Source organism: Trichechus manatus, unplaced genomic scaffold (assembly GCF_000243295.1).
Source record: "Trichechus manatus latirostris isolate Lorelei unplaced genomic scaffold, TriManLat1.0 scaffold00107, whole genome shotgun sequence".
In the NCBI taxonomy this organism is placed as follows: domain Eukaryota; kingdom Metazoa; phylum Chordata; class Mammalia; order Sirenia; family Trichechidae; genus Trichechus; species Trichechus manatus.
Window position 1 is genome coordinate 4,311,369 of NW_004444043.1, and position 23,385 is coordinate 4,334,753.

The 23,385-nt window shown below is 40.4% G+C and overlaps 1 protein-coding gene across 1 annotated transcript in view; it reads left to right on the plus strand.

Moving 5' to 3' along the window:
• Positions 1-23,385, plus strand: part of PRUNE2 (prune homolog 2 with BCH domain) — a 305,962-nt gene that overhangs the window by 190,989 nt on the left and 91,588 nt on the right. Inside the window, exons 8-9 of the mRNA XM_023737740.1 lie at positions 11,984-12,142; positions 18,506-23,381. Coding sequence (XP_023593508.1) covers positions 11,984-12,142; positions 18,506-23,381 — 5,035 coding nt within the window. The remainder of the gene's footprint in view (positions 1-11,983; positions 12,143-18,505; positions 23,382-23,385) is intronic.

The following is a 23,385-nucleotide window of genomic DNA, read 5'->3' on the forward strand; positions in this document are numbered from 1 at the left end:
AACATCACAGAGGCAGGATTTACAACATATAGGAAAATCACACAATACTGGGAATCATGGCCCAGCCAAATTGATACACACATTTTTTGGGGGGACATAATTAAATCCATGACATTCCACCCTTTGGCCCCCCAAAAATCACATCCTTGCAACATACAAAACATATTCACCCCATCACATCATAGCCAAAGTCTTAACTCCAAGTCCAAAATTCAGAAATTCCTCTTCATCTGTAAATCTAGAATACAAGTTATCTGCTTCCAAAGGTACGATGGCAGAACAGGCACAAGCTAGATATTTCCATTACAAATAGGAGAAACTTCTGAGACTGAGGTGGCTTGGTTTTTTGTATCCTTTGTCTCTTCAGCTTCTGTTTCCTGGTTTCTTGGCTTCTCGTCTCCTCAGGCCTCACACCCACATTTGCCCTGCCGGGGTAAATGTTCCAAAGCTCGGTAGCTCCACCAATATGTGCCCGGAGGCACCCCACTCCACCCAGAAGCCTCCTGCGCACAGGCACTCAGCTCTCTCGCTCCGTGGGTGGGCTCCAGCAGCATTTCGCACTGGGCTCCTGATTCTGCTGCTGCCACTTCTTTGCCCCTGCAGTTTATCTGCTGCTGCTGGCCCTCTGTCGCTGCCGCACCTCTATCCATTCACAGTTTTAAAACCGCTTCCACATTTTAGGTATCTGTTAGAGCAGCACCCTACTCCCTCGGTACCAAATTCTGTCTTAGTTATCTAGTACTGCTATAACAGAAATACCACAAGTGGATAGTTTCAACAAAGAGAAGTTTATTTAGGCTAAAAGTCCAAATTCAGGGTGTCAGCTCCAGGGGAAGGCTTTCTCTCTCTGTCGGCCTTCTCATCAATGTTCCCCCGGACTAGGAGCTTCTCCATGCAGGCACCCCAGGTCCAAAGGACACACTCTACTCCTGGCACTGCTTTCTTGGTGGTATGAGGTTCCCCGGGAGCATTTTTTGATGATGAGATTTTTGTATACTGAACGATAGAGTGGAATTCTCTCATTGTTTGTGTGTCCAAACTACCAGGGCAAGAAAAACTACATGGCAATAATTCTGGATAACCAGTGGCATGCCACTTCTCCTGATTTTTTTTTCCTGTGTACACATGCATGCCTAGCAACTTTTCAAAACTACATACTGCGGCAAGAATGTCATCATTTTCTTCTATGTAGTTGTTTCTTTGGGTAGGTTTTCGATTTTAGGCTCATACATATGGTTAATGGTCATCTTACGTTTGTATTTTATAGAGTAGGTGAGAAATTGAAAATTGATCATAAGGCATAGTATCAAATTATAATATTGGATCATCAAAAAATGTAAACTATGTGGTATTATTAGCATATTGTCAAAATCCATGCTGTGCCTTGCTTCTGTGTAGTGATAAGAGAGAATCAACACTGAACAGAAGGAAATGGAGTAGGAAAAAACTATCTTGTATTAAAATAAAAACTGAATTGATGGGTAATATCTTTGGTGATAGAGCATTTTTTCATTCAAGGAGAGCACAGGGGTTAAAGCATGGACTCTGAGGTCAGACAAACCTGGGTTTAAGTCCCATTTTTCCCAGAGATGAGCTGTGTGACATCAGTTACTTAGCCTCTTGAAGTTCTCCATTTTCTCAATGCAAAACAGAGATAATGTTACTTACCTCAAAGAGGCATCTCCAAGTTTGAATGAGATGATGCAAAGCATTTAGCAGAGGGCTTAATGTGCAGTGTCAGTGCTTAATTAATGTGAGTCTACTGGTGATTTAAATGAAAATTATATCAATATGCATATATACATTACATATTGGTTTATATATTGCAGTGTTTTTAATTTTCACAAAAGGGCCCTCTCTTTAACTATAAAGAATAAAAGTACGTACCATCAGACTCTATTTTCAAAATAAAATGTGTAATATAGTTTTATTCAACCTGGTGAAGTGTTTATTATTAAAATACCTTGACTAGCTCATAAAAATAAGAATAGAGGGTAAAAAAAAAAAAATGACAAGTGGTAAAAATGTGGGAAATATCTTTGCTTACCAATTAAAGAGTGTACGAAAAACAGAATAAGTAAAATCTCTTAATTTATGCATTTTGTGTTCTCATAAATCATTTTCCTGTCAAAATTATCAGACTTTATTATTGCTGAATATTTTAAACATCATAATGGAATTTTGGTGGCATAAATCATAAAGCTTTCAGTTAGAACAGTTGTGTACATACCTCAGCATTTTTTTTAATATCTTGATTTAAAAAAAAAAAAGTCTTCTGTCTAGAAATAAGTCCATGCAGAGTATAAATGTCAAACTGTACTCTTAAATTTCAGTAACTCAGCAATCTATGCTGGCCACTGTGCTTTACCAGGTAGTTATGGGTTGTCAAACCATGTTGCTAAGCCTCATCAGTCTCAGAAATGAAACTATACAAACTTGTGTTTTAATCTTGGTGGTGATTTTTATCTGTGAGCATCCTACCTACATGCAATACTTGCTCGCTTGATTTTTCTATTTCCTGCAAGAAGAAAAAAATTGCACACATGACAGATCCGGGAATGGCTTGTCCATGACTTTAGGAAATAATTTATTTCATTTAATAAAAGCCTTACTTGGTGTATTTAACTTGTCATTTGAAAGGGAGACAACTGCTTTGGATTATGTGTATAGACCCTCCATCTTTTGAATGTTGGAACTAAACGGACAGTGTTAGGAGTAAAATCCACTGAAGGTCATTTTGTATTTGGAGGTGAAACAGTGGAAATACTGAAAAAAGACTGTATCCACAATGTTTCAGCTGGAGGAAAAATCACTCCATTTTTCTTTTTTCGTGTGTGTGTGATGCTTTAAAGCTGTTGTTTGTACAGTCACAAACAAGTTCGTGAGGCATTCATTGAGTATACCTTGGAATTAAGGATAAAGAATCCGTTAACAATATAAACACTGATTTACCAACAGTTCGATATCTTACATCAGTGTTCAAAATGAGTTAACTTCGTGCAACTTCTACCATCATCTCATTTCTAGGAATTTTATACGTGAATAGCTTGAATGATTGAAAAACGTGTGCAATCATTATTAGAAAGTTCACATATATTATAAAGGAAATAATGTAAGTAATTGTAGTATGAATAACCAGCCTCCATATAAAGAATCTTGTAAAATTCTTTCTGTGAATTAGATTAATCCCATAAATCCTCAAAATGACTTTCTTATAGTTTAAGAACCATGAAAGAGATCTAACGTTCATTGTTTCCTATACGTCAGGCACTGAACCAGCCTTTTCCTGTATATTCTTAATTCTCACAACAGTCTTGAGGTGGGAGATTACAGATGAGGGTAAAAAAGGCTCAGAGAGGTGAGGTAACTCGTTCAAGTCATCTTGCTAGTGACCAGCAGAGCCAGGGTTAACCTCATGTTCAGCTGACTCCGAAGCTTTTTCTAGAAACTTTGGAGGGAGCTCTCTATAACAATGGAGAGACACAAGATTTTAGATGAGCAATTTGGCTAAATTATGACAACTTCCAGTATCAAGGTGGCTTAATGTCCATTGCATACTAGATTTCAGTGCATATTGTTGGAATACTTATAGAAATGTCATTCTGTTTATGCACGATTATAGAAGTGATTTTCCACTTAACACTGTCATAAGTGTTTTCTTGTGTCATTAAGTATTCTTTGGTAGCATGACGTTTAATAGTGGCTTCACATTCCTTTGTTTGTGCTTCACAATTTATTTCACCATTTCTGTAATGTTGGACACTTAGATTGTTTCCTAGTCTTAATTATTAAGGTAATAATCCAGTAAATAGCTTTGTACATAAACCTTTGTGTACATATATGATTATTTCTTTAGACTATATTTCTAACAGTGCATGAGAATGCTCATTTGAGAAATATACACCAATAATTTTAGGAAAAGAAAAGATAAAAAATTTTCCTTTCAAAGCTTTTCTTTGATTATTAATAAGTTTAGGTATTTATTGGCCATAATGTATTTGTTTTTCAATTGTGAATTGTATTTATATTCTCAAACTATTTTTCTATTGGTATGTCTATTTTTTTCTCGCTGGTTTATAAAAAGTCTTACTCTGAAGAATGTTAAACCTTTCTTCTCCCAGTTAAGATAAACAAATAAATAATAGTAAATAATCATTGGATTGGGAAACTTTTGAGTGGGTTTGAAGCAGAAGAGTGTCATGATTTGATTTACATTTTTAAAAACTCCCTCTTGGTGCTGTGTTGATCATACGAAGACAAGAGTGTCAGTGGGAAGACAAGTTGGGAGGCTGCCACAGAAATTCAAATGAGATGAAGGTGGTTGCGACTAGGAAAGTAACAGAGATGGCGAGAAGTGAGAGAAGCATTTGTATTCAAGATATCTTTTAGAGATAAAGTCAGTAGGATTTGCCGATTGGTTACGTGAAGAGTGGTGAAAAGGGAATCAAGAATAATTCCTAGATGTGGGGCTTGAAGAACTGGTTGGATGGCAGTGCCGTTGAATGATATGGAGAAAACTGGAAAGAAGGTGGGTTGTATTTTGTTTGAGATTTTATTAGACATTCACGTTGGGAATATCACGTGTACAGACAAGGCTAGAGTTCAGGGAGACGTAGATTGGGTTATCACTGGCATATAGATGGTTTTAAGATCACGTGACTGGATGAGATTGCCAAGACAAAGAAGAGAAAGAGTCCAGGAAACAAATTCTAGGGCACTGAACATTTAGAGGTTGAACAAGAAAGAAGAACCAGCAAAGGTGACTGAGAAGTATCAAATGAGAAAAACGAGGAGTGTGTGATGTCAGGAAAGAGAAGGAAGTACGTGTCTCGAGAAGGGGAAAAGAATCAACTATATGGGTTTCCACAGAGAAGTCCAATAGCATAAGAAGAAGAAAGTGACTTTTTGGATTTGGCAACTTGGAAGTTGCTTGCTGAAAGTGAAGAGGACTTGAAGCACTTACTAATAAAGATCAAAGACTACACCGCAACATAAAGAAATAAAAAATCCTCACAACTGGACCAATAAGCAACATCATGATAAAGGGAGACAAGATTGAAGTTGTCAAGGATTTCCTTTTATTTGGATCCACAATTAACGCCCATGGAAGCAGCAGTCAAGAAATCACACAATATATTGCACTGTACAAATCTGCTGAAAAGACCTCTGTAAAGTGTTGAAAAGCAAAGATGTCATTTTGAGGACTAAGGTGTGCCATGGTATTTTCAGTCGCCTCATATGCATGTGAAAGCTGGACAATGAATAAGGAAGACCAAAGAAGAATTGATGCCTTTGAATTATGGTGTTAGTGAAGAATATTGGCTATACCATGGACTGCCAGAAGAACAAACAAATCTGTCTTGGAAGAAGTACAGCCAGAATGCTATTTAGAAGTGAGGATGGCGAGACTTCCTCTCATGTACTTTGGACATGTTATCAGTTGGGACCAGTCCCTGGAGAAGGACATCATGCTTGGTAAAGTAGAAGGTCAGCAAAAAAGAGGAAGACCCTCCACAAAATGGACTGACACAGTGGCTACAACAATGGGCTTAAATATAGCAAGAATTGTGAGGATGGTGCAGGACCAGACAGTGTTTCGTTCTGTTGTAGGGGGTCGCTATCAGTCAGAACTGACTTGACACCTAACAACAACAACAGTTTGGAAGTCATTAGTCCTTTTTGATGAGAGCAATTTCAGTGGAGTGGTGAGGACACTAACCTGACAGGAGTGGATTGAGGAGATAATAGAAGATGAGAATGTACGGGTGATGCCCCATATTCACTGCTGCACCGTTCACAATAGCAAAAAGATGGAAACAACCTAGATGCGCATCAACAGATGAATGGATAAACAAACTATGGTACATACACACGATGGAGTAGTAAGCAAAGATAAAGAACAATGATGAATCTGTGAAGCATCTCATAACATGGATGAAACTGGAGGACATTATGCGGAGTGAAATAAGTCGATCACAAAAGGACAAATATTGTATGACACCTCTACTGTAAAAATTCATGTAAAAATTTACACACAAAAAGAAACAATCTTTGTTGGTTACTAGGGATGGGGGGGAACTAAATAGACAATAGATAAGTGGTTACTTTGGTGAAGGGTAAGACAGTACATAATACTGGGGAAGCCAGCACAAGTTGTACAAGGAAAGGTCATGGAAGCTCCATAGACACATCCAAAGTCCATGAGGGACTGAATTGCTGGGTGGAGGACTGTGGGGACCATGGTCTCGGGGAACATCTAGCTCAATTGGCATAACACAGTTTATAAAGACAATGTTCTGCATTCTACCTTGGTGAGTAGCGTCTGGGGTCTTAAAAGCCTGTGAGCAGCCATCTAAGATACTCCACTGGTCTCACCCCTTCGGGAGCAAGGGAGAATGAAGAGAACAGGACACAAGGAAAAGATTAGTCCAAAGGACTAATGGACCACAGCTACCAAGGCCTCCACCAGACTGAGTCCAGTATAGCTAGATGGTGCCCGGCTACCACCACTGACTGCTCTTGCAGGGATCACAACAGAGGGTCTTGGACAGAACTGGAGAAGGATGTAGAACAAAATTCTAACTCACAAAAAAAGACCAGATTTACTGGCCTGATAGAATGGAGAAACCCCGACAGTATGGCCCCCAGACACCCTTTTAGCTCAGTGGTGAAGTCACTCCCGAGGTTCACCGTTCCACTGGGGATTGGACAGCCCCATAAAACAAAACGGGACTAATGAGGCACAGCAGTCCAGGGTCAAGGACTAGAAGGCAGGAGGGGACAAGAAAGCTGGTGATAGGGAACTCAAGGTTGAGAAGGGACAGTGTTGACATGTTGTGGGGTTGTTAACCGTTGTCATAGGGCAATATGTGTACTGTTTAATGAGAAACTATTTGTTCTGTAACCCTTCATCTAAAGTACAATAAAAAAAATTAAAAAAAAAAAAGAATGTACGGGTGATGCAAGAAGAGTACTTTTTTCCCTTTCATGGAGTATCCACATTTATGCACGCAAATGTTTACAAGACAATATTTAGATGACTTTTATTTCATGTGACATACTGAAGCAATCAGCATATAGCATAAAAACTAAATTTTTCAGACTAATGGAATAAAAACTAAGATAGGATCTTGTGAGAGAATGGAGTTCTCCATACATTTGCCTATCTACTTTCAACCGCAAGTGTAGTAAATTTATTGGACACTATTACTATCGCTATCACTCTCTCGGGTCTTACATTAGTTAAAGCAGAGCTGTGTTATTTCTTTTTTCCTGCTCTATATCATTGTGATAATCAGCCTCTTTTAGGGCCCTTGAGGTCTACACCTTAGTTTTTGGCTGGGAAATTCCAAAGCCTTTCCCCTCCCTCTGCATATTTCCAGGGCCTCCCACTCATGCGGAAACTAGGAATTACTCAGGAAAAAACATGCATGACCTCTTAAAAAATATGTTTAATGATTGGATCTTTAGAACCATGGGTGACAAAGGACTGTGACAGAGAGCAATTTCCATTTTTCCTAACAGATGGGAGTTGTCTGCATTTGCCAGTCATTTCCCAGTTGCAATGATTAGTAACTTGCTAAATTCCATGCAGCAATCGCAGGCTGAGGTCATATTTCAAATGCAGAAGGTATATTTGGCAGAGGTGGGGGTGGGGGTAGATTAAAGATCCCTTTATTTTCCAAACCTTTGGCAAATTGAGTGGGATATGTGTATGTGTCTGTGTATGTATGTATGTACATAATTTTATCTTAAGGTGGAGGAAACATTTTAGAGACATTTGAGCAGATTAATAAATAGTATTTGTATACATGTAACTAAAACAGTAATTTATCAGGTAGAAGGCAGATGGGGGGAATAAAATGCCAACCTGTAATAGAGTTGGGTTGTGTTGATGATGAAGTGCTGTTTATTCAGGGCCAGCCTAGCTTGTCAGCAACATAAGAGCCATTGCAGCACATGACTCCCTGTGTAGCTGGAAGACAATAATGAATTATCTCCTATGCAAACAGAACCAGCATAAAAGCAGAACAAACAAGACTCCAGATTCCTGAAGATTCTCACTCATTCCCTTGTTTGACTCTGGCTGAAACATAAAACATTATCCTAAGGCCAGTAAAACCTAATCTGGTTTGGACACAATTTTATTAGGTTAGAAAGGGCATAGATGTTGACTATCTTTGTTTTGGGGTTACTGTAAAATTTAAGTATTTTATTTCTCTAACATGCCGAGCTGAGTCACATAAATTTTTGTTTCATCAATACTTCATTTGGTCCTATGGAATTTGGGACCACCTAGAGGAAATATAGGGCAGTGTTATCCAATGGGGCTTGATTATAAGAATCACTTGAGGTACATGATAAAAAGTTAGATTCTTGAACCCTGTCCCCAGCCTGCTCAATCAGAACCTCTAGCAAAAATCAAAACCCATTACTGTTGAGTCAATTCAGACTCATAGTGACCCTATAGGACAGAGTAGAACTGCCCCACGGGGTTTCCAAGGAGCTCCTGGTGGATTTAGCGGCCCAGAAGTGCACACCCCAGGGTGATTTTTTCTGACGAGGTTAGAGTGAGGAACAACTGATTGAGGGAAGGAGTCAGTACAAGTCAGGTAACAACGTTGAGAGAACCCAAAATATTGCTTGGTTGGAAAATATACCCATTGCCGTCAGGTCGATTCCACCTCATAGCAATACTATACGACAGAGTAGAACTGCCCCATAGGCTTTCCAAGACTGTGATCTTTACAGAAGCAGATCGCCACATCTTTCTCCTATGGAGTGGCTGGTGGCTTCAAACTGCTGACTTTTCAGTTAACAACCACGTGCTTAGTCACTACCCACCAGGGCTCCCTTTGGAAAATACATCCATTAACAAATGCCTTCCAAGAGCAGTGCGTCTTAGATTACAGTATGCATTGGAATCACCTAGAAATCATGTAAAATGCAGATTCGGCTCCAGGAGGTCTGGGGTGTGGCCTGAGATTCTGCCCAGTGTTGCTAATGCTGCTGGGCTTGGAGCCACACTTTGAGTAGCAAGACCCTGTTATTGTTGTTAGCTGCCTTCAGGTCGGCCAGATTCATGGTGACCTCATGTACAATACACAGAACTCTGCCTGGTCCTGCGCCATTCCCATGTTTGGTTGAAGATTAGACCGTTGTGCCCCGTAGGGTTTTCATTGGCTGATTTTTAGAAGTAGATCACCAGGCCTTTCTTCCTGGTCTTAGTTTAGAAGTTCTGCTGAAACCTGTTCCCCATCATAGCAACACACAAGCCTCCACTTACATATGGATGGTGGCTGTGCATGATGTGCATTGGCCAGGAATCGAACCTTGGTCTCCGATACCAGAAGTAAGAATTCTGCCATTGAACCACCAGTGCCTTAGCAAGATCCTGGAGCTATCATTTTAACATGGAAGAGTCCAAACAGGTTGGAGCTCAGCTAACATTTTTGAATTGCAAATGTTCCGCAAGTATGACTTTGAATAATGCGGACTCTCCTGAATCCTCTCTTATGCTCAGATACTATAAAACCCTCTTCTTCTCTTGTTTGAGTGACCCAGCTGAGAGTGCCATGATGATTGTTACTGTGTGTAAAAATCTCTTGGAAATGTGTGTCTTCTCTCACGGAAAATATATTTTGGGGTTTTATGTATATAATGAAAATAATAATTTTAAAGGAAAATGGTAGGATCTTCTCATGCCAAAGCACTCAGTCCCTGAGGATAAGATGTAGACAGTTGACTGTTCTAACTTCTCTTCGGGACCATATCTTCTTTTTTGATTCATAACAGCATAGAGCTCAGTATTGATGTTCTTAATTAATAACACCAGTGACCATTAGAAATCATGTTATCTATCTATCTATCTATTTATTTTTAATCATGTTATCTATTTAATGTACATTGTATATAATATAAGGGCTGATTTAGAAAACAAAAAGCGTACTCTAAATATCTACTTTTATTGTGGATGAGTTAATTTTAAAAAAAAAAATTTTTTTTTACAATTATTGTAATGTCATTGGGACAATAAATGAAAAACACAAAAGTTGGCAGTACACTTTAAAAAAAATTTTGTCGTTGTTGAGAATATACACAGCAAATCATACACCAATTCAACAGTTTTTACATGTACAATTCAGTGACATTGATTATATTCTTTGAGTTGTGCAACCATTCTCACCCTCCTTTTCTGAGCTATTCCTCCCCCATTAACATAACCTCATTGCCCCCTAAATTTCCTATCTAATCTTTTGAGTTGCATTTGTCTGTTTGATCCCATATAGATAGATATTAAAAGAGCATGATGCTCAAGGCAGACATTCTTTGCTAGTTGAGCTAAACTACTGTTTGGCTTTAAGAAGACTTCAGGGGATATTTTTGGTTTAAGGTTTAAAGATTATCTCAGGGCAATAGTTTCAGGGGTTCATTCAGCCTCCATGGCCCCAGAAAGTCTGGAGTCCATAAGAATTTGAAATTCTGTTCTAGATCTTCTTTTTGAACACATGCTTCCTCAGGCTATTCCATTTGAACATCATAAATGTTATTATTCATAAGTACAATAGATCTTTGCTATTTATCACCAGTATATCCTGAGACCTTTGTGAATTCCTATGTGCAAATTCTTGTCATCAAAAAGTGAAAGTAGCCTTTTGACATACCTAATGAGAGAGGCTACTGCAAAGAAGAGACACGAAAGTGCTTTCCTCAACATGTGGAAGCTGTGATCCCCTGTGTTTGCACATCTGCAAAATGTTTTGTGTCCCTTCTCAGGGGCCTCATAGACCTTGAGATTCAACTCAGCAGAACCACAGAGAACATGCATTATGAATAGTCGATGTGGCTACTATTGTCAAAGCCACAAATATCAAATGCCAAGTTTCCAATAGCTCCCACATACCAATATCAGTCTGGGCATGGAAAAAATCTGTAACCACACGCACTGCATTGCTTAGCTCTTCACAGTGGTTCTCTGAGGAAAGGTACATGGTACTTCCACTTTCTGTGGTTTACATTTCTGTATTGTTTTAATATTTTACTTGCAGCATGCATGATTCTGGTCACTTTTGTAATTAGAAAAAAAATTAATAGAATTCTTAAATCCCTTGAGTGAACATGATGGTGTTTTTCATTGAGTAGTGCAATAGACTGTCAGTTGATTGATCCTGGTTATATATGATGACCCTATATATGCTATGATGCAGGATTATGTAGCCCAGGTTGATTTTGTATATTTCTCTAGTTGTTCACCAAACGTTTCTTGAGCAACTAGTATATGTGCGGTATGAAGTTAGGGGCCAGCATATGGTCTTTCATGGTACTTTCTTAAGGAAGGGAGACATTCATGCAGACAAAGAAATTTTCGTTGCAGTTAATAAAACTCTAAAAGGCCAGGAACTTTTCTACAGATGATGAGAGCCACAGGTCTGAGTGCTCCCTGGTAGTGGCTGCCTTCTCTCCATTTCTTTCATTCCTCCATAGAGCAAGCAGAGCTGATATCCCAACCCTTACAGAAATTTTCTGCATTTCTACATTGGAACAAAAATCACTCAGTAAGCTCAACTAGCTTTATTCTTAGGAATTCCTGCTTGGAATTAATCATTAAAAAACAAAATTGTAGAAAAGAACAATAGCTCCCTCCTATTTTTCTAGTAGTAGAGTGTAACAGTAATCAACAGGCATTCTTACATAGATCCTATGAACAATAAGAAGAAATAAAAGTAACTATTTGAATAAATATATTTTTTTAAAAATTTTAAGATGCTTCTTCCTTGTCTAAACTATTCTTAATAATAATGGCAAAGTAATACTTTAAGCCATAGCATGAAAGTTTCCAACTTTCTCGAAGCAAAATGTTTATTTCACTTGCATCTAAAATAAATATCTGTCCTAATACATAAGACTAGACAAATTTGTGACACAACCCCCCAAAGCTGGCCATTGTTACATTAATATCAAACTTGCTGTTGTTTTTTTTCAGAACTGTATGTTTCACAGGAATATCACCAGTGATCTGAAAGCATTTACAGACAAGTATGGTTTTGATGTCCTCATCATCTTGGCCAGCTACCTATCGGAGGAGCAGCAGCCGAGACGACAGATTGCTGTATTTTCTGAGAACCTAGAGCTGTGTGGTCAGGTGAGGACCTCTACCTACCCCGACACACTGCACTGCATCCTAACTTGCTGACTCTCAGAACACGCGGGTGGAAAATGAAAATGGATTGGTGGCTTATAATGAATTGGCCCAAGGGATAAATCCTAGAGTATGAGCTTTAAGAAATGTTGGGGGTGTTTTGCCACATTGGACCTTTTAAAAGAGCTCCATAACCATTTCCCTTCTAGACGGAATTCATAGAGAGATGCTGATTCATATCTTTCTCACCTGATGAGGGCAAGTTCTTATCTGGGTGTTGTATTTCTATGACTGCTACCTGGTAATAGTTCACAAGGCTTAGCCCTGTATTAGTGTCCTACAGCTGCCATAACAAAGTACCACAGACTGGGTGGCTTAACAACACTAATGTATTGTCTTACAGTTCTGGAGGCCAGAAGTCCTAAATCAAGGTGTAGGCAGGTCAGTGCTCTCTCTGAAGGCTCTAGCGGGAAGATACTTCCCTGCCTCTTCCTAGCTCTGGTGGTTCCTGGCAATCCTTAGTGTTCCTTGGTGATCCTTGGCTTGTGAATACATCACTCCATTCTCTGCCTGTCTTCACATGGCTGTTTTCCTTCTGTGTCTGTCTGTCTCTCTGTCTCTCTTCTTCTCTTCTTTTAAGGACATCAATCATATTGGATTAAGACCCACCCTACTGTAGCATGACTTCATGCTAACTTAACTAATAATATCTTCAAAGATCCTATTTCCAAACAAGATCACTTTCAGAGGTACCGAGGGTTAGGACTTCAACATATCTTTCTGAGGGACATAACTCAATTTATAACAGTCCCTTTTGATGCCCAATGTTAATAACTGGCGATCTGATGAATTAATCAAAGTTAGTTTGTATCCAGTTACTAAAATTCCTCTAGGTTATATATGAGTCTTTTAACCCAAGACTGTGGAAATAATTTTTAAAAATACAATAAATTAATCAAAACAGGCCACGCTACCAAACTAGGTATATTTAATAATTAATGTGAGAACATACATTATTCATTATAACATAGACTACATAGGCACAGAAAAAATTCATTACTAAAATTTCCTCACAAACGTGTTAGACGAAGTCCCTGGGTGATGCAAACAGTTAATGCGTTCAGCTGCTAACCAAAAAGTAGGAGGTTTGAGTCCACCCAGAGATACCTCAGAAGAAAGCCCTAGCAATCTACTTTTGAATAACTGGCCATTGAAAACCCTACAGGGCGAAGTTCTACTCTGACACACATGGGGTTGCCAGGAGTCAGAATCGACTCGACGGCAACTGGTTTAATGTGCCTCGTTTATCCACAGGTGGCTAGAGGCAAAGTCTCTATTCCTCTCTTTACTTTATCTTCACCTTCTGTCCTCCAACAGATCATTGTTGGCTCTCTTAATATATAATTGCAGGTAGTCACAGCCTATAGTCATATTAACTGATCTTCATTGTAGGTGTATGGATATTATCCTATCACTGACAGTGTTGTACTTCAGATAGATCTTGAAATGTTCTTTTTGATGATGAATACAATGCCATTCCTCTTCAATTTGTCATTCCCAACATAGTACGCCATATGACTGTCCGATTCAGAATGGCCAGTATCAGTCCATTTCAGCTCTCTAATGCCTAGGATATCAATCTTTATGCATTCCATTTCATTTTTTATGACTTCCAATTTTCCTAGATTCATACTTTGTACATTCCACATTCTGATTATTAATGGATGTTTGCTGCTGTTGTGTCTCATTCTGAGCCATGCCACATCAGCAAATGAAGGTCCCAAAAGTTTGACTCCATCCACATAATTAAGATCGACTCCACAGTTCTACTCTGTCCTGCAGGGTCACTGTGAGTCGGAATCAACTGACGGCAATGAGTTTGGTTTTTTGGGTTTCTACTTTGAGGAGGCTGCTCTTTCCCAGTCTTCTGAGCGCCCTCCAACCTAAGTAGCTTGTCTTCCGGCACTATATCAGACAATGTTCTGCTGCTATCCATAAGGTTTTCAGTGATCAATTTTTTCAAAAGTAGATCACCACGTCCTTCTTCCCATCTGTCTTAGTCTGGTAGCTCCACTGAAACCTGTCCACCATGGATGACCCTGCTGGCATTTGAAATACCAGTGGCATAGCTTCCAGCATCACAGCAACATGCAAGACACCACAGTACAACAAACTGATAGATGAGTAATGTCAAAGATGAAGAAATTGAAGATTTTTACTAACTTCTGCAGTCTGAAACTGATTGAACATGCCATCAGCATGCATTGATAATTACTGGTGATTGGAATGCAAAAGTTGGAAACAAAGAAGAAGGTTTGGTAGTTGCAAAATATGGCCTTGGTGATAGGAGCAATGCCAGAGATCACATGACAGAATTTTGCAAGACCAATGACTTATTCATTGCAAATACCTTTCTTCAACAACATAAATGGTGACTATACATTTGGACCTTACTGGATGAAATACACAGGAATCAAACCGACTATATTTGTGGAAAGAGAGGATGGAGAAGCTCAATATCATCAGTCAGAACAAGGCTAAGGGCCGACTACGGAACCAGTCATCAATTGCTCATATGGAAGTTCAAGTTGAAGCTGAAGAAAATTTTAAAAAGTTCATGAGAGCCAAAGTATGAACTTAAGTATATCCCATCTGAATTTAGAGACCATCTTAAGAATATATTTGACACATTGAAACACTAATGATCAAAGACCAGATGAGTTGTGGGATGACATCAAGGACATCATATATTAAGAAAGCAAAAGGTCATTAAAAAGACAGGAAAGAAAGAAAAGACCAAAATGGATGTCAGAAGAGGCTCTGAAACTTGCTTTTAAATGTAGAGTAGCTAAAGCGAATGGAAGAAATAATCACGTAAAAGAGTTGAACAGATTTCAAAGGGCAGCTCGAGAAGACAAAGTACGATAATAAACTGTGCAAAGACCTTGAGTTAGAAAACCAAAAGAGAATAACATGCTCAGCATTTCTCAAGCTGAAAGAACTGAAGAAAAAATTCAAGCCTTGAGTTGCAATATTGAAGGAGTCTATGAGCAAAATATTGAATGACGCTGGAAGCATCAAAAGAAGATGGAAGGAATACCCAGAGTCACTGGACCAAAAAGAATTGGTCAACAGTCAACCATTTCAGGAGGTAGCATATGATCAAGAACTTGATGATACTGAAGAAAGAAGTCCACGCTGCACTGAAGGCATTTTCGAAAAACAAGTCTCTAGGAATTGACAGAATACCAACTGAGATGTTTCAACAAACTGACGCGGTGCTGGAGGCACTCCCTCATCTATGCCAAGAAATTTGGAAGACAGCTACCTGGTCAACAGACTGGAAGAGATCTATATTTGTGCTCATTTCAAAGAAAGGTAATTCAACAGAATGCAGAAATGGTCAAACAATGTCATTAATATCACATGCAAGTAAAATTTTGCTGAAGATAATTCAAAAATGGTTACAGCAGTACATTGACAGGAAACTGCAAGAAATTCAAGCTAGATTCAGAAGAGGATGTGGAACCAGGGACATCATTGCTGATGTCAGATGGATCGTAGCTGAAAGCAGAGAATACTAGAAAGATGTTTACCTGTGTATTATTGACTATGCAAAAGAATTTGACTGTGTGGATCATAACAAATTATGGATAACCTTGAGAAGAATGGGAATTCCAGAACACTTAATTGTGCTCATGCAGAACCTGTACATAGACCAAGAGGCAGAACGAGGGAATATTGAATGGTTTAAAATTAGAAGAAGTGTGCATCAGAGTTGTATCCTTTCACCAGACTTATTCAATCTGTATGCTGAACAAATAAACTGAGAAGCTGGACTGTACGAAGAAGAACTCGGCATCAGAATTGGTGGAAGTCTCATTAACAACCTGCAATTTGCAGATGACACAACCTTACTTGCTGAAAGTGAAGAGGACTTGAAGCACTTATTGATGAAGATCAAAGACTACAGTCTGCAGTATGGATTACACCTCAACATAAAGAAAACAAAAATCCTCACAACTGGGCCAATAAGCAGCATAAATGGAGAAAAGATTATAGTTGTCAAGGATTTCATTTTGCTTGGATCCACAATCAATGCCCAGGGAAGCAGCAGCCAAGAAATCAAATGACATATTGCATTGGGCAAATCTGCTGTAAAAGACCTCTTTAAAGTGTTAAAAAGCAAAGATATCACTTGGAGGACTAAGGTTCACCTGACCCAAGCCATGGTATTTTCCGTTGCCTCATATGCATGTGAAAGCTGGACAATGAATAAGGAAGACCGAGGAGAACTGATCCCTTTGAATTATGGTGTTGGTGAAGAATGTTGGCTATACCATGGACTGCCAGAAGAACAAACAAATCTGTCTTGTAAGAAGTACAACCATAATGTTCCTTAGAAGTGAAAATGGTGAGACTTTGTCTCATATACTTTGGACATGTTATCAGGGAACACCAGTCTGTAGAGAAGAACATCATGCTGGTAAAGTAGAGGGTCAGCAAAAAAGAGGAAGACCCTCAATGAGATGGACTGACACAGTGGCTGCAACAATGAGCTCAAACATAGCAACGATTGTGAGGATGGCGCAGGACTGGGCAGTGTTTCATTCTGTTGTACATGAAATCACTACGAGTCCGAACCAACTTGACAGCACCTAACAACAGCAACACTCGCAGCCTCCCTCTGTGCTTTCTCGTGTCCAGATATGAAAGACCCTCCTACTGCTGCTACAGTGGCATTTTGTTCTCCCTCTCTGAGCTCCCTTCATTTGTCATTGCTTTATCAGCTGTGCCTTTGCTCTGTATTTTGTTTCAAAACTGAATTTTATTTATCTTTAGCCACTGGCTTTCTAAGGACATTACATAGTTTCCAGTGTTTTCAAGTTACTTTTAGCAGCAGAACCCCCTTTTCAAACCAATTTTAAAACTGATTAATATAAAGTAGAAGCAGAAGTGCCAATGAGGGTGTTAGAAACCCTTGAGCTAGCTATTGCACCCACTCTGCCTCTCTTCTCCCCTTCCCACCAGTCTCCTCACCCCAGCAATGCCCCAGAGGCAGTTCCTCAGTACCCTGGGATTTGAGCAACAGGCAGTCAAGACTCTGCTCTAAAGGAATCCTTCTTTGATCATTGGTAACACACTGGGTTAAGTCAGCTTCTGTCAGCTTGACTGCCTGAGTTCAAAACCTGGCTCCATCACTTTATAGCTGTGTGTTGTTGGATGTGTCTTAGTTCCCTCATTGATAAAATGGGGACAATGAGTCCCTAACTCATAACTTATGGAGATAATTAAATGAGATGAGGCTCATAATATCTTAGCACTGTGCCTGGCATATGAGCCCTGATGGTGCAGTGGTTAAAGTACTCAGCTGCTAACCAAAAGGTTGGCGATTCAAACCCAACAGTTGCTCCATGGGAGAAAGATGTGGCAGTCTGCTTCTGTAGAGATTTACAGCCTTGGAAACTCTACGGGGGCGGTTCTCCTCTGTCCTATAGGGTCGCTATGAGTCGGAATCTACTCCACAGCAAAGGAAGTGGATTTATTATTATTATTACTATTTACAGGACCTCTGTGGTTTTTACTGTTACCTCTACTAATCCTGTGGGGCCATTTCCAAAGGCCCAAGGTGGCAAAATACCTTAGACATTTCCTAAAAACCATATAGCCACAACCAATGTCAGCGTCATGCTGATGGTCCCAAGTTCCCCTCTGACTCCCAAGTTAGCTTTTGGTCCTACATTAGTCTCTTCTGGGCTCCATGTCTCTGCTCCCCACAGCAGGAAGGGACAGCTTTGGCCTGAATGATATTTGAAAAACTCTGCCCCAATAGCTTCTTTCTTTTTTTTTTATCCTTTCTCCTTTGCCTTCTGAAGCTATCATAGGTTAAGGCTAAGTCTGGCTGCCTATTCCTAAAGAAAAGCCTTTCCTCTGACCCATTTCTCCATATTCTAACCCTTTTTCCCTGGTCTTGAAGGTACTGAAGCAGCAACTTTTCTGCTTTTTTGCAAACTTGAATTTCACTCCTGTTGAAAGATGGTATTATATTACACTGAAGAAAGGAGTTAGATGGTTTTAAGTTTCTTTACCCTTAACTTTCAGGAGCAAAGCAAAATTGGGCAGCTAGATTTTGAGTTAAATGAAAAGACAGCTTGATAGGATTGGAGAAAGGGATGGTACTATATTAAGTGGTACTTTCTATGTTTTACATTATACAACTCTCAGTTGTTTGAGGTTTTTTGTGTTTTTTATACAAATTAACACAAATTAATTTTATATTAGTTAATATACGTAATTTATTAAGACCAATTGCAAAGAGCAAAGACAGCCTGAGTGCTCACCTGAAACCCTGTGCCTCCCCAACAGATTTGCTGTGAACTAGAAGAGTGTCAGAACCCCTGCCTAGAACTGGAGCCCTTTGAGTGTGGCTCTGATGAGATCCTGGTGTACCAGCAGGAGAACCCTTCTGTGACTTGTGATCAAGTTGTTCTCCTTGTTAAGGAAGTCATCAATCGGAGGTGTCCAGAGATGGTCTCCAACAGCCGGACGTCGTCCACAGAAGCTGTGGCAGGCAGCGCTCCGCTCTCCCAGGGGTCTTCCGGGATTATGGAGTTGTATGGTTCTGACATAGAGCCACAGCCGAGCTCTGTAAATTTCATAGAAAACCCTCCAGATCTCAATGATTCTAACCAGGCTCAGGTGGATGTCAACGTAGACCTTGTTAGCCCAGACAGTGGGTTGGCCACCCTTAGGAGCAGCCGTTCATCCAAGGAGAGTTCAGTTTTCCTCAGTGATGACAGCCCAGTGGGAGAAGGTTCTGGGCCTCACCACAGCGTCCTCCCAGGGTTCGACTCCTATAGCCCCATCCCTGAAGGGGCAATAGCTGAGGAGCATACACGGCCTGGAGAACACAACGAACACTTCGACCTCTTCAACTTTGACCCGACACCCATGGTTTCTGGGCAATCCCAGCCATCTTCCCATTCTGCTGACTTCTCCCCAGCAGATGATTTCTTCCCCAACAGTGATTCATCAGAAGGACAGCTCCCCACTGGGCCTAAAGGACTTGATGAGATAGAGGTCAACATGTCTAATTACTCATCCAGTTCACTTTTGTCAACGGCTGGCAAAGACAGCCTTGTGGAATTTAATGAGGAGTTTGTCCAGAGACAAGAAAGTCCCAGGGATAACTCTGAAAGAAGTTTGAACCTGACAGATTTCGTGGGAGATGAATCTCCTTCACCAGAAAGTTTAAAAAATATTGGAAAAAGAATTCCACCGACACCTAGGAATAGCTTTGTAGAAAGCTCACCATCCACTGAAGAACAAACCCTATTCTATCCAGAAGATACAAGCCAAAATGCAGCTGACACAGGCCACACAGGGCCACCTCAGTCCCGTGCGAGATGCAGCAGCTGGTGGGGGGGCTTAGAAATTGACTCTAAAAATATCACCGATGCATGGAGTTCCAGTGAACAGGAGTCTGTCTTCCAGAGCCCTGAGTCATGGAAAGATCATAAGCCAAGCCCAGCTGACAGGAGAGCCTCAGATTCTGTGTTTCAACCCAAGAGTCTTGAATTCTCAAAATCAGGTCCCTGGGAGTCTGAATTTGGTCAGCCTGTACTGGGTAGCAGAGAGAATCAAGATCAAACTGAAGAAAACTTGCAGCTTCAAAATCTGCCCGCTGAGAAATCACATTTACCAAATGCGTCTCCTCAGGGAACAAACCACCTAATAGAAGACTTCTCTGCTTTGTGGCATTCTGATCAATCTCCCACAGCAATGCCTGAGCCGTGGGGAAACCCCACAGATGAGAGTGAACCAGCAGCTGTAGGCACATTTCCTGCATGGAGTGCATTTAGTAAAGAAGGTGACACTAAAGCTTTGAAAAATACCTGGAATCTGCACGCAGTGAGTGGTGAAATACCTTCTGTGATGGACCCGAATGAGTGGGCCATGGCAAAAAGCGGATTCTCTTTTCCTTTAGAAGATCTAGTGGACAATTCACCCAGTGATGCAAATAATGAAGCAGCTTCAGAAATCTGGGGCAAGAAGAACAATGACTCCAGGGATATTATCCTTGTATCTGGAAATGCCAGTTCTAATCTGGATCATGCGTGGAATCATTCTAAGCCACCAAAGGAAGATCAGGACGGTTTAGTGGATCCTCAAATTAGGGAGAAGGTGTATGAAAAGGTAGATTCCTGGAACATTTTTGAGGAGAGTATCAAGAAAGGAGGATCAGACATTCTAGCTCCTTGGGAAGATTCTTTCTTATCATACAGATGCGCTGATTACAGTGCATCCAACATAGGTGAAGAGTTGGTGACTTCCCCCTTAGATACCAGCTACTCCACCTCTGACTCTTATCCATCACCAACATTTGCTGGAGATGAAAAAGAAACTGAAAACAAGCCATTTGATAAAGAGGAAGGTTTTGAGTTAAAAGATGCTAACTCCACCACAGACGAGGCCGAAATGCCTCCTCAGTCACCACAGCAACCATCTAGAAATCAAATTAGTTCAGGTCCTGGGAACCTAGAAATGTGGGCTCTTGCAAATAACAGTTCTGAAATACATGCCACTTACAACCCAGATAAAGATTTCCTCCAGACCGAGCACAAGTACGATAAGAACATCTCCATGGAGGATGACATTGGGGACAGCAGCCAGTCCAGCTATGATGACCCCAGGATGATGCAGCTATACAATGAAACCAACCGACAGCTCACACTCTTACACAGCAGCACCAGCTCCCAGCAGGGGGCACCTGATAACCTCGACTTGTGGAACAGAGTGATTCTGGAGGACACGCAGTCTACCGCGACCATCTCAGATATGGATAACGATTTGGACTGGGATGACTGCAGTGGGGGTGTGGTGATCCCCTGTGAAGGTCAAGCACAAAGATATATGACTGAAAGTACTGAACCGGAAACGCGATTTTCAGTGAGACACCTAGAACCGTGGAGTGTGGAGTATCCAGAAGCAAATCAGGTAGACTGGGAACTTCCTGCCTCTTCCGAGCCCAGCAAGGACATTGCTCCTAATGAATGTCACATACTAAATGAGAAAAATGGACAGCTTATTGCGGACAGCATTTGGGATTCCGTTGTGAGAGATAACGACATGTCATCATTAATGTTACCCAGCCCATCACATATTACAAATTCAGAACAAAGCAGATCAACTCCTGAAACTCCTGACTCATCAGAAAAAGTTAAGGACAGTGACATCCCAGATATGCTTGATGTCTCTGGAGCCAGTCAGTCAGAAACACTTACACCTGACCCTAACAACCAGGATGATGCAGCATCTTTGGCCACCAGGCTTGAGAACCCAGGGCATTTTGCACATTCAGATCTATGGAAAGGTCAAAGCAATGGACAAAGTGGAATTGAGCAGGAAGCCCATGGAGCCTCTGATAGGGAGTGCATTGGTGAGGAGGAGGTGATAAGCTCTGAGGTGGATACCGCCTCAGGGAGTTCTGGAAAAGGGGAAGGTGACCAGGAACTCTCTTCTCCACTTACATACGAGCATCAAGAAATGTGCATGGAATTAGGCAAAATCAGCTCTCCTTCAGTCACTTCTAGTCCTCAGACTGAGGAACTAGAGGGGGTTTTAGAGCATGAGAAAGGAGCTTACAGTCTGGATTCCCATGATGTTCAAACAGGAATGTCTACAAATAACCCTCAGGCAGAAGATACCTATGAAAACCACCTCCTGAACCACAGAAATTTGAGTGAGGCTGCTGAAGTTTCAGGTAGGATGAATTCAACAGAAAATACATCTTTATCTGAAATGGATCTTGAAAAAACAGAGAAATGTAACATTCTGGAGCCAGAGAGAATGAATGAAGTGCCACCTCATGAATTTTCCCAAAGCTCTGACATTTGGGATAGCCCTAAAGAGAACTATGTGCAGGACAATTGTACAAGTTCTGAGATCACTGAGAATCTTGAAGTTAGGAGTACTGAAAATAGCCTTCCAGGAGCTAGTTCATCTGGAAATTATGGCAAAGGTAGTATTTCTAGTGAGTATACACATTCAAGTGCATCGAGTCCAGATCTAAATGATTCTTCAGCAGCATTGCTTTCCTGGAGACACATGTCCAACACTGAGCATAATAGGAAAGAGAATCAAGATGATGGGGGTGGACAGAATCACCAAGAATCTGAAGCAATTCCCACTGATGGCCAAGTAGAATTAATTCCTGAAATGAAAGACCTGGAGAAAAACAGAATGGAAGAGTTTGAAAAGAGCTTTGAGCACAAGATGCCTATATTTTTAGAGATTTGGAATTACTCAGTAGATGGTGATTCCTTGTCCTCTTTATCCAGTCCTGAAACAGGAAAATATTCTGAATATTCAGGTGCATATCAGGAAAGAAATCTTGTGGTTAGCCATCAAGAAAAAAACGATCGTGACATTCCTGAAACTATGCAGGTGGAGGATGCCATGTTCATTTCAACAAGCTCAGGCTCTGACGATGATAGTACAGATGATGAAGAGTCAGTGGAGAAAGAGATCCATTTGACCACTTGCCAAGATGCTCACAGTGAATCTAGAGCTTGGAACTCGATGAATGAATCTAATCAGTTCTTGACCACAGCTGATCTCAACGTTCAGAAATATTCTGAACATATAGGCAGTTCAGAACCAGCAGAAAATGAGAATAAATCAAACTCATTTTATGATGATCAACAAAGCAGTCCTGATCACTGGAATTTCTCACCACAATTAGATTCATTGAATGAATCTAATAAGCTCTTAGCCACAGCTGAACCCAATGTTCAGGAATATTCTGAATATATAGGCAGTTCGGAACCAGCAGAGAATAAGTCAGACCAATTTTATGATGATCAGCAAAACAGCCGTGATCACTGTAACGTCTCACTGCAGTTAGATTCACTGAATGAATCTAGTAGGTTCTTGGCCACAGCTGATCCCAACGTTCAGGAATGTTCTGAATATGTAGGCAGTTCAGAACCAGCAGAGGATGAGAATAAGTCAAATCCATTCCACAACAAACAACAAAGCTCCCCTGATCAATGGACTTTCTCACCACAGTTAGATTCACTGGATGAATCTTCTAAGTTCTTGGACAAGGCTGACCCCAATACTCAGGAGTGCTATGAATATGTAGGCAGTTCAGAACCAGCAGAGGATGAGAATAAGTCAAATCCATTCCACAACGATCAACAAAGCAGCCCTGATCAATGGACTTTCTCACCACAATTAGATTC